General features: G+C 43.1%; 1 protein-coding gene across 1 annotated transcript in view; it reads right to left on the reverse strand.

The window, feature by feature from the left end:
- Positions 1–494: 494 nt before the first annotated feature.
- The window catches only part of CELF2 (CUGBP Elav-like family member 2), a 320,350-nt gene continuing 308,621 nt past the window's right edge, over positions 495–12,223 (reverse strand). The window contains 2 exon segments of the mRNA XM_077758524.1: positions 495–8,233; positions 11,300–11,443. Of these exon segments, the coding sequence (XP_077614650.1) occupies positions 8,106–8,233; positions 11,300–11,443 (272 nt within the window). The 3' untranslated portion in view covers positions 495–8,105.

Here is a 12,223-nt window from a genome sequence, read left to right on the forward strand (position 1 = left end):
CGCCGTTGGTCTCCAGCTGGGTTTTTAGTGTCAGTTTTTAGTGTCACAGCATTTTGGAAGAGCATTGACGTAAACCGGCATTTTTCTTGGATCTCCCTTTCTTTTTTTGTCCCCTTTCTCCTGAGCCTGAAGAGATCACATACTGAAAGGCCCTTGGGTTTTCTAGCGTAGGGCGCATTCTAGATGCTTCCCAGAGGTCTTTGGCGGTGAAGGGATTGCTCTCTTCTGCCACCCATAGTGCCCTGGGTAGAGATTTGCCATGGTCACCAGTGAGGGGGTGGTTTTCCAGACAGACATCTGCTAAAATGTACTTGGAAGAACTTCCCCCCACTCCATTTTGTTTCCAAAGAAAATTTATTGAACATTAAGTCATAAAGCCAGTGATATAATTTTAATGAAAAATATCCTGTATCACTCAACACTTAAAAGAACAAAGATACCCCTTAGAAACACTGCCTTGAAAAATAATCACATTAACTTTACACACAACAGAGTCCTTTCTTAAGCTTTATTTAAGAAATCGAGTACTATATAGTTCAATATATATAAGACACATCCAGTATTGTGTTCCTGATAGCAAGTGCATAGATTTTGTTAAGATATCATTTCACTCGATATAAACGTTTTATGGTCACATGAAGATAATATTCCCAGTGATTCTGCCCAAGCATGAGAGGAGAAAACAGAACACAGCAAAAATAGTGAACTACAACAGAGATGAAAAACAGAAACAGCGAATTAGCAGAACAGTCGATTCCTGATAAGTGAATAAGCTGATTGTTCGGTCACAATGTTTTATTCACTTATCAGGAATGATTCACAGTACATTTATGCTCACTGTGTTTCCTAGCCTGCCAGCTAAGAGCCCCGGGCCCGAGGCTTGTTCGGAAGTGCTAGGGCCGGGCAGACGTGCGGCTGCCGCCAGCGTGGTGACGGTTCTGTGCTTCCCCAAGGTGGTCTGTGTGTGGCAAACAGAGGCACCTCGCTAACTAGCACTGCAGTGTTTCACGGAATCAAAATGAGAAGGACGAATTCAAGCAGGGACCAACTTTACTATTGTGAGTGCTTAAGGGAACTAGCATTTTTGTCCCCTTCTTTGGAGAATTACTGTTTCTGTTGTTTTTCTCAAACTGCAACAACAGAAACTGGCTTTGTCTTCCCCTTCTTTTACTTAGCACGAGCATTCTGCCTTGTGCCAAATGGTGGGTATATATACTTGTCTTACTTACAGACTGTAAAAATGAACACTTGCCTCTTGGAAATAATCACCCTCCTTACCCCCTTCTCCCTCCCTCCCCCATCAACAAAAGAAAACAAAACACACCCTTAGTCATCTTTCCCCACTAAGGTCAGCGGTGGGTCTCAGAGGCAGTCCCCTGCAGTGTGAGATTTAAAGCGGAAGTATTGGCTGGAAGTCAGCTCCTGTCCGCGCAGGTTTGGAGCTGGAGGAAGTCACTTCACCGAGGTGTTCGGCCTATGGGGGGGAAAGAGCCTCCTTTCCTCCACCTCTCTGGGCCCCTCTGTTGTTGAGCCGACTAGAGAAGACAATCTAGGGGGCAGAGGGGCCGCCGAAACCAGAGGGCGAAGGGCTTGAGCACCTGCAGGGAGAATCTCACTGGCAGCCAGAGGAGGCTGCCCGGCGCCGGGGGGGCCTGAGTCAGACAAGAGTTTGTGGTCGGAAAGGTTGGAAGGAGAGCTAAGACAGAGGGAGCAAACATCAATGGAATCTTTTAAGAGCACTTGGAGAGCGGTCAGATTCCTGAGCTTAAGAGCTGGGCAGAAAAGGGAGGGGGGCCTGGAGCTTCGTTGCAGAGGGCATATGCGGAAGAGTGTTTTTCTTTAGTTCTCTTTTGGTCGCTGGGGTTGGGGCCATAGTGGGGGACAAGGCTTTAAAAAACAGATGTTCATTCAGGAGGGAGTGTGTGGACGCATAGGGCGTTCCTGGCTTTCATCTGGAGATGGACGATAGATTATGAAGACGTGAGCATGAGAACCTTTACTTCCCTGCCCTCCCACCTCCGAGGAGAGCTTCTAGATTGAGGACGTGGAAGTACTTCATTTTCTGTTATTCTTAATAATTAAAGCTGCCCCTGGATTCAGTTAGCTCTTAAAAATAAGTTACCTTTCTATATAGGTAGTGATTAATAGCAACGCATGAACTTAAATCGAACCCTTTTCACACCCTCTATTCGCCAGGTCGGTGGGTTTTTCCCTTAGAGCTCACCTCTTTAAGATACGTGGTTAGTTTCTGAGAAGGTTTTGTAACCTGTGCCCTCAGCCCTGTGGGGCGGTGGGGGGAACCCAGCTCTGCTGCTCCTACGTCTCTTAAGGTGCCGCAGCCAGCAGAGCGGTGGTGGGCAAGTGTGAGGAGCTGCGCACACACACCCGTGAGGGGGACAGGGCCAGAGGCCACCGGGTGGAGTGACCACTGTGCTCACAAGATCGGAAAAGGTCCTGGCAGGTCCAACAGCGGAGGCGGTTATTTTGGTGAACGGTAGCAGTAAGTGGCAGTCTCGGAAGCAGTGGTTAAAACGGGCTGTGTGTTGTAGGTAAATCGGAGGTGGCTGGTGTGCGGTTTCCCCTTTCCCCAAATCAGATATTCACTTAGGTGGAATCGACTGTATCTTCACACAACATAGAGAAAAAGAACAGATACGTGAAACAGTGAGGTGTGTAGATGCATCACCAACACAGAATGACTGCCAACAATACAACACGCAGAGATAGAAACAAGTATTAGGAAAATGGTTTAATATTGGAGACAGAAGCAAAAAACTGCATCACACAATAACATACGTTACAAAAATAAGTTTGACTGTTTCAACTACACGGTTATGTTCACAATGAGGACAGAAGAATTGGAAAAAACTTTGATCTAAACAGCAAAAAAGCAAACCCTTAAAGTTGTAACTAATACATTTATCCACTTAAAGTGACTGAGTACTTCTAAATCTAATTACCTTATTGTGTAACTGCACAGTACAGAATAAAAAGTGAAACTTACCGCTGTATTTAAGACAAAATTCTAATGCTAGATATAAGCAAAGGGAAAAAAGAAATCAAGCCAAAGTTTTTAATTCTCAAAAGAAAAGCAACTTTCTTTCTATCAACCAGAAATCAAACTTGAAATCAGTCATTGTCAGGGGGCCCACTAGAGTAAGCCACAAAAATTTCCATTTTTTTTTTAATCTCCAGTATAAAAAGTTCCACTGGTACAAAATGCGTGAGTACAATCAGTTGTAGAAATAGGAAAGCCTGCGTATTTTTTTTTTTTTGGCTCAAATTCCATCAAACAACAAAATCCAGATGCATCAATAAAACAAACAATACTCAAATGGTCTTACAGTTTCCACTAGGTTGCATTAACTTTGGCTTTTCTCAGACAATATTTAAAAACTATTTTGTAATTCTAAACAAAATGATATTATTAATCTACAAACAACAATTCTCACAGCACAAAAAAACACAAATACATTTTTTGTATGACATTATTCAAAAAGGTAATGAAACTACAGGTTTTTTAAAATTTTATTTCTTGTTAATTAGCACTTAAGATAATAAAAACAAACAGTAAAATGAGTCCAGAGTAGCACAAGCCAAAGAACTGTAACCCCTATGGTGAAAGAAAGGTGAACTTGTTACGCCTTTGAGGACCGCCATTTTCTCACAATTCTCAAATTTAGTCTAAAAACAACTATTGTCTATGCTAGATTTAAAAAAAAAAAAAAGTTTCCCTGTGTGTTTTTCCTTCTGGCACAGGCCCTTTGTACCCTTGCAGCTTTTTCCTTTTTATATTTAAAGATAAAGTGAGTAAAAGGACAGTTTGTCTTTGATGGTTAGCTTTAAAAACAATGCAAACATGCAAAAAAAAAAAAAAAACCCCAAAAAACAAAGCAAGAGAAACCCCCGAACTTTCCCCTTCGGTCTCTGGTTGCCTGCAAAAGAGAGACGCCCAGTGCAGAAGTGTCTGTCCTGAGCGTGCGGCCACCAGCACTCGGCTCCTGGCTGGGAGCGCAGGCGGGTGACAGGAGAGGACAGTCTGAAATTCAGACGGTGTTCTCTCGTGTTCTGTGCATCCATGAGCCACCCTGGGCTGTATGTGCGACACGTGCAGTAACTTCTGGTATTAAGCTGATTGCTGCAGGAAGTACAAAATAGCCCTCAAAGGATGAAGGAAGGCCCCAGCAGTAGTAAACACGTGTGAGGACAGTACGCGTCACTTCGTTGTAAGTGCATGTGCTAGGAGGAGGAAACTTGTTTTGAGTTGGTGGTTTTGTGTGTGTGTGTGTGTGTGTGTGTGTGTGTGTTTTTTGCATCATGAGAGGCTAGTCCTTTCCATCCCAGGGCTGTCACATCCACACACACACTAAACCGAACGGAGTGGTGAGTGGGAAAGAGGAGGGCGGAAAGGGAGCCAGCAGTTTCTGAACTCCTTTAGAGACAAAGAAGCTTCCAGGGCCTCTCTCAAGAAGGCAGGAGTTTGTGTTGGGGCTTGAGGGATGACATAGGGGTTTGTCAAGACAGCAAGAGAGCTCTGTTCAACATGAAGTCGAAGTCCAAGTTAATACGGCACTTGACCAAGCGGCAGGAGGACCTGGTACTGGGTGTCTGGCCAGTCCCCGTGATACAGAACAGCGCTGCACATAGGTGGTCCGTCCCCTTCACAGTTTCAGTTAATAAAGTTAACCCAAAGGGAAGGGACTGTCTGCGTCTCATCCCAGACCCCTTGCTTAGTCAGAGGTGTCTAACTGGGATCAGAGAATGCGTAGCCCAGCGGCTGATTAGAAACATTAATTCTTTAAGCATTTAAGAAACAAAAATTCCTCAAAATACTACCTCATCACAAAGTCGTTTATCTGGAAGGTATAATGAAAATACTCTGCACTGGAACATACCCCTAAACCTGATCTCAAAATCATATATAATTTAAGGTGAATGTAGGTGTTGGATCTACCTACTGTCCCCCTTCAGAAGATTTGGCCAGTAAACTTTTAAGTTATAACAGGAGAAGGAATTTCAGGAGTATCTTTTTTAAATGATCAAAAATAATCCAACGACAAAAAAAAATGGTGTAGGATAAAAAAAATCAGAGAGGGTTAAAGTATATTCTTTTTCCTTCAGATTTGCCTTGTGGAGTTTTTTCCTTTTGGATCTCAACCAATGGATAAAAAAAGTAGGAAAGGAAAAAAAAAAAGATGTATGTATTGGGGGGATCCAAATGAGAAACACCCCGGAACAAAGAAAATTATGACAGTATAAAAAGTTACCCACATTCCAGATAGCTCTGGGTAGAAAGGGTTAAAAGTTCAAAACTTTCTCACCTTAGAGGTTTCCATATATTATGAAGAAAATACATCGTGAGGTTGCCGTCACAGCATTGATGTGCAGAGCGGTTAAAAAAGTGAGACATGGGCACTTATACAATGTCTTACAAAAAACATCATAGAGAAATAACAAACAATAACAATTTCAGGCAACAAGACCACAGGATAGCAAGTTAACAAACTTTTTAACCTCTTTTTTTTTGTTTTTTGTTTTTTAAATATTAGGGATTTATACAAAACACATAATAAAATACCCATGTTATCAAATTACTTCTCACAAGAAACACACTGAAGCTCTAGGAAGGAAGTACCTTTGGAATTTGGCACTATATATTTTCACTTTTTTTCTTTAAAAGAAAAAAAAAATCACATTTTGCTGAACACAAACACATCTAAATAGTCCACAATAAAAAAAAAATGACATCAATGCTTTACAAGCCAACACAAAACTTATTCTGGAATAGGTTTTTTTTTTTTTTTCCCTCACTTGAAATTTTTTTTTAAGCAAACTTTTTTTTTTTGAAATCTTTAAGTAAACCAATTCTAAACTTGTCTTATCAACAGAGAACATTGAGACCGTAAGACTCATGATGAAGCCACAACTGAATTCACAGAAGCACCAACATAACACATTTTACAGTAACCTTTCTCCTGTACATTGAAACAGTATAAAATATAGGTAATTTCATGTGCATTAAACCATGGATTGTCTAACTGTGAGTCAGTTCAGCAAAAGGTGACACAAATAGGTAGCATTTGCCCCAAAACAGGGTAAATATTTTTCTTATACTAATCTACAAAAAGTGGTTCTATATATATATCTTAATGAGAAAGTGAGCCACCTAAAATGGCCTTATCAAAAAACTTTACACTGCCTGAAAAATGTAAAAACTATTACAGACCTCTAGAGACTTAAAATCAGACAGTTTTTTTCTCAAACTGTTTTTGGAAGTAGTCTGTTAGAAACCAACATTCTGTGTCCCTGGACACATATTGCTATTGTTACCAGTGACCGGGAAGAATGCCAATCCCTGTATAATACTTTCAAGTCTGTTTTATGAAAAGAAAAAAAAAATAAGAAAGAAACGTTTTTGCCACAGGTTTTTTTTTTTCTATAATTAATTTGTCTAATAATAAATTTCAGTCTTGCATGAATGCAGCAATGTTTTTCACATTGACTTCCCAGAATTCAATAGCTAGATGAGGTCACATGCAAATTTCAAAGGTCAAACTAGATCAAAGGTCAGTAGGAGAACCAAATGTGATGTGAGGTCAGAAAGACATCAGAAACAATGACGGGACGATGAAACTTTTTTTGAGACGCCACAGGGACATGCTAGGCAAACGGTGAACTAACGGGCATGAAGATGTCTAGGGAGAAAACAAGGGAGAGTAAAAAGTTACACAGAATCTACGCAGCAGCAACAAAATCACTCTTAAGGGTGCAGGAGAAAAACTAATGCAAATCTTAGGTCTTTAGGGAGTCTACGAGCCATTGGCGGAATTTGCATTTCTTACAGTCTCTATCCACAGCACAATGGAACCCCAAGAGAATCCATCCGGGGAGGAGAGGGGATGGATTCCGGGTGTTTTGGGATGGGGGCTGGCAAGGGACAAGGGGAGAGGATCCAGTTTCAACGGATGTAACATATGGGGAGAGTCAGACGACTGAGCTGTAAACTAGATAATGGAAGTTACGGACAAAATAATCAGACAGATACGAACAACGAGAGGATAAAGCATGAACTGTAGGCCTAGGGTTCAACGGTGAAAAAAAGCCCATTCCTAGAACAATTCCTCTAGAGACTACTTCAAAAGGACCTAGCTAGCACAGAGAACTGCTCTTTAGGTGCCCAATAAGTTAACAATAGGCAATAAATAACTTCCATTATTTCTGAGGCAGTAAAAATTTTGTACAAAAATAGAAATGCTTTTTTTACAAATAAAATTTACAGGCCTGTGGCTTTCTTTTTTATTTATGTATTTATGTATTATTTATTTATTATTAAATTTATCTTTCAAGAAACATCAAGTATTTTCACTCATTTTTATTTTATTTTTAAACCCTGTAGCTTTAAGAAACAGATCTCTAAATCTTTTTTTTACATTAATCCTTTCTAAAAACTAAAAATAAAACAAAATAGACAACCAGTGTAATAATCTGACCAGTAAATGTCATGTTTCTTTGAACCCTAAAATAAAATCCTACTTGTTAAAACGAAACCAAATGTAGTGGAAAGACGTCTGTGTGGTTTTAAGTGCTTCTCCTGGCTTCTCTCCTGCGCTAGGCCGCCACCTTAACCTCTACACGGCTGGCGCCCTCCTCGGGGGTGGGCGCGGACAAGGAGGGTGAGCTCTCCAGGCAGTGCTCTGGGGCACCAGGGGTCTCAGAGTTAGAATTGCACATTAGCCTTTGTTTGCCTTTTAAATTCTCAAGATGTCATTTATTTATGTGTGTTTTTCTTTAAAAAAAAAAAAAAAGCAAAATGAAAACAAAACAAAGGTTAAAGGAGATTCAAACTGCAAAACAAAGGAGAATACAGTGGCACAACTGGAAGAGGAGTTTACTCGATAGAAACAAGGTAGCCCGAGTTTTAATTATGGCGAACGGGGAGGGGGGAATGGGAAGGGGACATGGAGGCCTTATTGTAAAAATAACCGTCTCTCTTGGTAAAAGTTGGCAATGTGGTCCTCCTCTGCCTTTCCTGTTGAGAACAGGCCGGCTTGTGGGACTTACCCTAAGAAAGCTAAAATAAGAGCAGGGAGCCTCGGGGGTTAGGATCAGTAAGGTTTGCTGTCGTTTTTGGAGCGCTTCAGCTGGACCTTCAAGCGTTTCATGCCAATCTGAAAGCCGTTCATAGCCTGGATAGCAGCTTGTGCAGACACCGGATTGTCGTAGCTCACAAAACCTGCCGAACACAAGGGGAAGGAGGGTGGGAATCAACACGGACAGGGACAGGGCGTCCCGGGGCGGCTGGAGAGTGCAGCGCTAAGTCCTGGGGGCTCCGTGCCGCTCCACTCAGCTCACCGTGTGCGCTCCTACCTTACGGACACCGGTGTCTGCAGGCAGCACTGGAAACCTCCACTGGGAAGGGGGGGTGGGGAAGCTGATGCATCCTGACAGCAAAACCCATTTGTGAAAAGCTAAATCTCAAACTCCTGGTCTCTCTGGTTCATGGATTTCAGTCAAGTTGGTGTTGAAAGTCCCTTAGAATCCTTCTGACAGAGCTGCTGCCCTCCGCCCCCCCCCCCCCCCCGGGNCTCACAGTCCCAACCTAGTGAGGTTTAAAGGCAGGGCTGGTGACGGTGCCCTGCAAGGATCCTGACTTCCCTTCCACTTCTCCAGCTGTGTCCACAGAGCCCACACCTGTTCCCTGTCCCGCTGTCGGACACGGTCAGGTAGTGAATTAACTCTGCAGTACTTTATACTTGGTTTCCAACATTTTAGAGTTATTTCTGAGAGGAACCTAGGGACCCAAGGGAAATGCTGGGCCTCTTTTCCATAGCTTAGCTTCCATTTTCAAAGCTCCACTGAATTCAACAGACTGGAAATTCCTGCCTTATGCCCCCTAAGAATAAAGAGTGAACAGCTTAGGGCGTAAGAAGCACCCCAACAGACTTGCCAGTCTCTTTCTCTGTACCAAAATGGCGGGGGCGGGGGGGCAGGCTTCTGACAAAGAACCAGTGATGTTCTGCAAAGACCCAGAAACACAATTCTGATCATACAGTTTGTTAAGACATTGGGGGTGGGGGTGGGAGGGTACACACAAAAGTTGCCTTAGTTAGGGCTGATGTCAAGGTGTTGAGCTCGTATGTCCCTGCTCCTGGTGTTGAAAGGAAGCTACTATATAGAGTGCATTTTAGCTCTCAGCTGTTAAAAGTCTAAAGCTAAAGAGAAAATTCCTTTACAAGCTAGAGGAGGAAAAAAAGGACATAAAATACACCTTTAGCACAGTTCTCAGCTGATAAAATGAGCATATGGTATAATGCAGCAGAGCTTTTCCTAGGCAGGTTGCATTGCAAAATGGGGGTATAGATTTTGACTAAATCTAATTCCTGGTATAGGTGATCTTGAATCCATGATACCTGCTCTGATTTTCTCCTTTCCTTCTAGGTCTTTATCCAGAAGCAGCAAGATGATTCAAGAATGGAAATGGGTCAAGGGTGAAATGGATAACGAAACCTGGCCAAGAGGTTAGCATGAAAGTATGGGGTACGACCTTATGACTGACAGCTTTGTAATGTGTAATAATGTGTAATAATGCAGCCTAATTTGGGCCCCTCCCCCAAATTAGGCTGGCTGAGAAATGTAAGGGATGCTGCAGCTTGTGACAAAAATTGGAAGCAGTGCATAGCACAATAAACAATTGTCTGCTGATATGCATAGGTATAGGCTGCATTATTACACATTGGCTGAATAGTTTGTGGGCTTATATAATCGCTCTTCAAGGCTGTACATATATTCTTAAACCCTGAAGCACAATCCCTCTCTGATCTCCAGATAAGCCCAGGACATTGTTCATCAATGAGGAGTATAAAAATCTGGCTCAAGCCCTTGTGCAGGGAAGCTCCCAGTGGTGAGTGACCCAAGTGCACACCCCCTGTGTAACTGCTTTCTTTCCATTTCACTGGCTCATGAACCATCACAAGGGGTTTTTTTGTAGCAGAAGCCACAGTGTATTGAGTTCAGGCTGACAGCCTTTCCACTTGGGTAAAAACAGTGACTTTTGATGGTTGCCATACTAATTCCCCTAAAAAGAGAGGCTTCTGACCTTGCTGTGTGCTAGCACAGAAATTGAAAAGGTGTTATGATAGGATACTGGGGTTTTACAAGCTGAAACATTCTCTTTAGACCAGCTGCCCATTACCAGTGGGCCAGATACTACGTTTGAGTACCACCCCCTCCCACCTTGATGTTTTTGTCGATACCATACAATTTTATTTGTATTTCTGCTGGTCTGTATCTATTCCGCTTTGTTTTGTACTGCTGCCTACTACCTACACGAATTACTAAACGAGGAATGATTATGGCAAATGTTCTATCAAACTGGGCCGGGACTTGTCAAGTGAGTAATATATACTCTTAACATTCTGGCTTCTAAACCACTTTGGGGACCCAAAAGGGCTCAAAAAGTAAAATACGAAATAGATTTAATGAATGCTGTGCTCTTGCTATAAAACTTCAGAGCCAGTAGAGAGCGTGCCTCACTCTCTCAGGGGGCAGACACTGCCCGGGGAGGCAGGGTCTGGGCTACTCGGGGAAGGTGGTCAGGCCACCGAGGATCTGAGTGTTCCCCAGTTCTAGGAATTCCTGTAACTCCTGTGCTCTGCTGCCACTCGGGCAGTCGCGGCAGATCCTGTCTTCACAGATTCAGGCCCCTGAATGTCAGCACAACACAGCATTGCACGTGACTCTGAAATACCTCAACAGCCCACCCCAGGGCTTATGGAGCGGTGGGCAGATGGCCACAGGCCTGCTGCGTTGGGATGTGCGTCAGTGAGGGTTCACGTGAGTGTTGTCGTGGTGCTGAACGGGAAGGCTCCCAGCACAACGTGCCACCCAAAGCCACAGCGTCTGCATCACACTGAACCCAGAAGGGTCTGGAAATCGTGGTGAAGGGTCTGCAGTGCCCTTCTGTATCAGGATAGCCTACACTACACTATGGTCTGTCAAGTGTATTTTCATCTGCCAAAGCTGTGGTTCAAACCACGGGGCTTAAGGAAATCGCTGCTGCCCTCCGGTGAAACATTATTAGATGTATGGAGTAAGGCACTCTGATAGCACAGGATTCAGCAGTACCTAATGTATGGGCATCCCCTGCCTCTGCTTTTTTAAATGACTGCCCAGTCTGGATCCAGAAAACCAGGAACAGCACCACCCAAGGAAAGCCCTATCTGGACTTTTAAAATATTTATCATTTACATTTTCCTTCCCATGACTACTGTAATGGTCTGGCTTGGTTTCTTTTGCATACCAAAGCACTTGCTCAGATTGGTCTGTTTGTCAATGAAGACTTTAGCAGAGATAACATTTCCAAAAGGCATGAACATCTGCAGAATGTCCTGGTCTCCAAACTCCTGTGGAAGGTGGTAAATAAAGAGGTTTGCACCCTCTGGACCTAAAGAGGAAAAAGAAATCAGAGTAAGGTATTCTTCGCTTCTTAGTTCCCCAGGCCTCTTCTTAGGAATGCTTTAACAACAGATAGGCTTAGCATGTGCCTTTCTCTCATACTAAAGGGAATGAACTAGGTGTCTAAGTGTCAAGTGCTGGTACGTCTTTCAAGGTGGGAAGATGTTCCTGATTTCCAAAGAGACACTGGTCAAGAAGAGCTTCCTTTTCACAGTCTTCTGTGACTCACATTTGCTTAGGGCACATAGTTTTGGTCTCCTCGTGACAGGGGTGAGGGTGGCCGCCGTAGGGCAGAGCTGGGGAGGAGAATGCAGGCGGGTTTTTCCTGGGTGGCTGTGTTTCTGTTGTATGTATATATGATTTCTTGGGAGTTGAGAGCATCCTGTGTATTCTAAGCAAATTGCATCAATTTAGAGTAATGGATATAGCAGTAATGTTGCTTGGATTTCTCAATCATTTACCTAATTATCCATCCAGTTTTGATTTGCCAAATCTCTTAACACACAGTGTAATAATCGTTTTTATTAGAAATGACTGGCAATGAATCAAAGCAGGGAAAAATAGGTAGCTGGAGTTTCACCGCCATGGTAGGAATTGTACCACTGGGGATTAGCTTTGGAAATGACGGCACAGGGCGCAGACTCTAGTCAAAGACTAAACTCAACCAAGCTCTTCACGCTCAACTATCACTTTCCAGAGAAGTGAGGGCAGACTAGGGAAGGCCGTCCGGGCTACACGGCTTAGAGAGGCAAGCTCTCCTAAGTCTCCC

This window comes from Crocuta crocuta, unplaced genomic scaffold (assembly GCF_008692635.1).
Source record: "Crocuta crocuta isolate KB4526 unplaced genomic scaffold, BGI_CrCroc_1.0 scaffold32, whole genome shotgun sequence".
Lineage (NCBI taxonomy): Eukaryota > Metazoa > Chordata > Mammalia > Carnivora > Hyaenidae > Crocuta > Crocuta crocuta.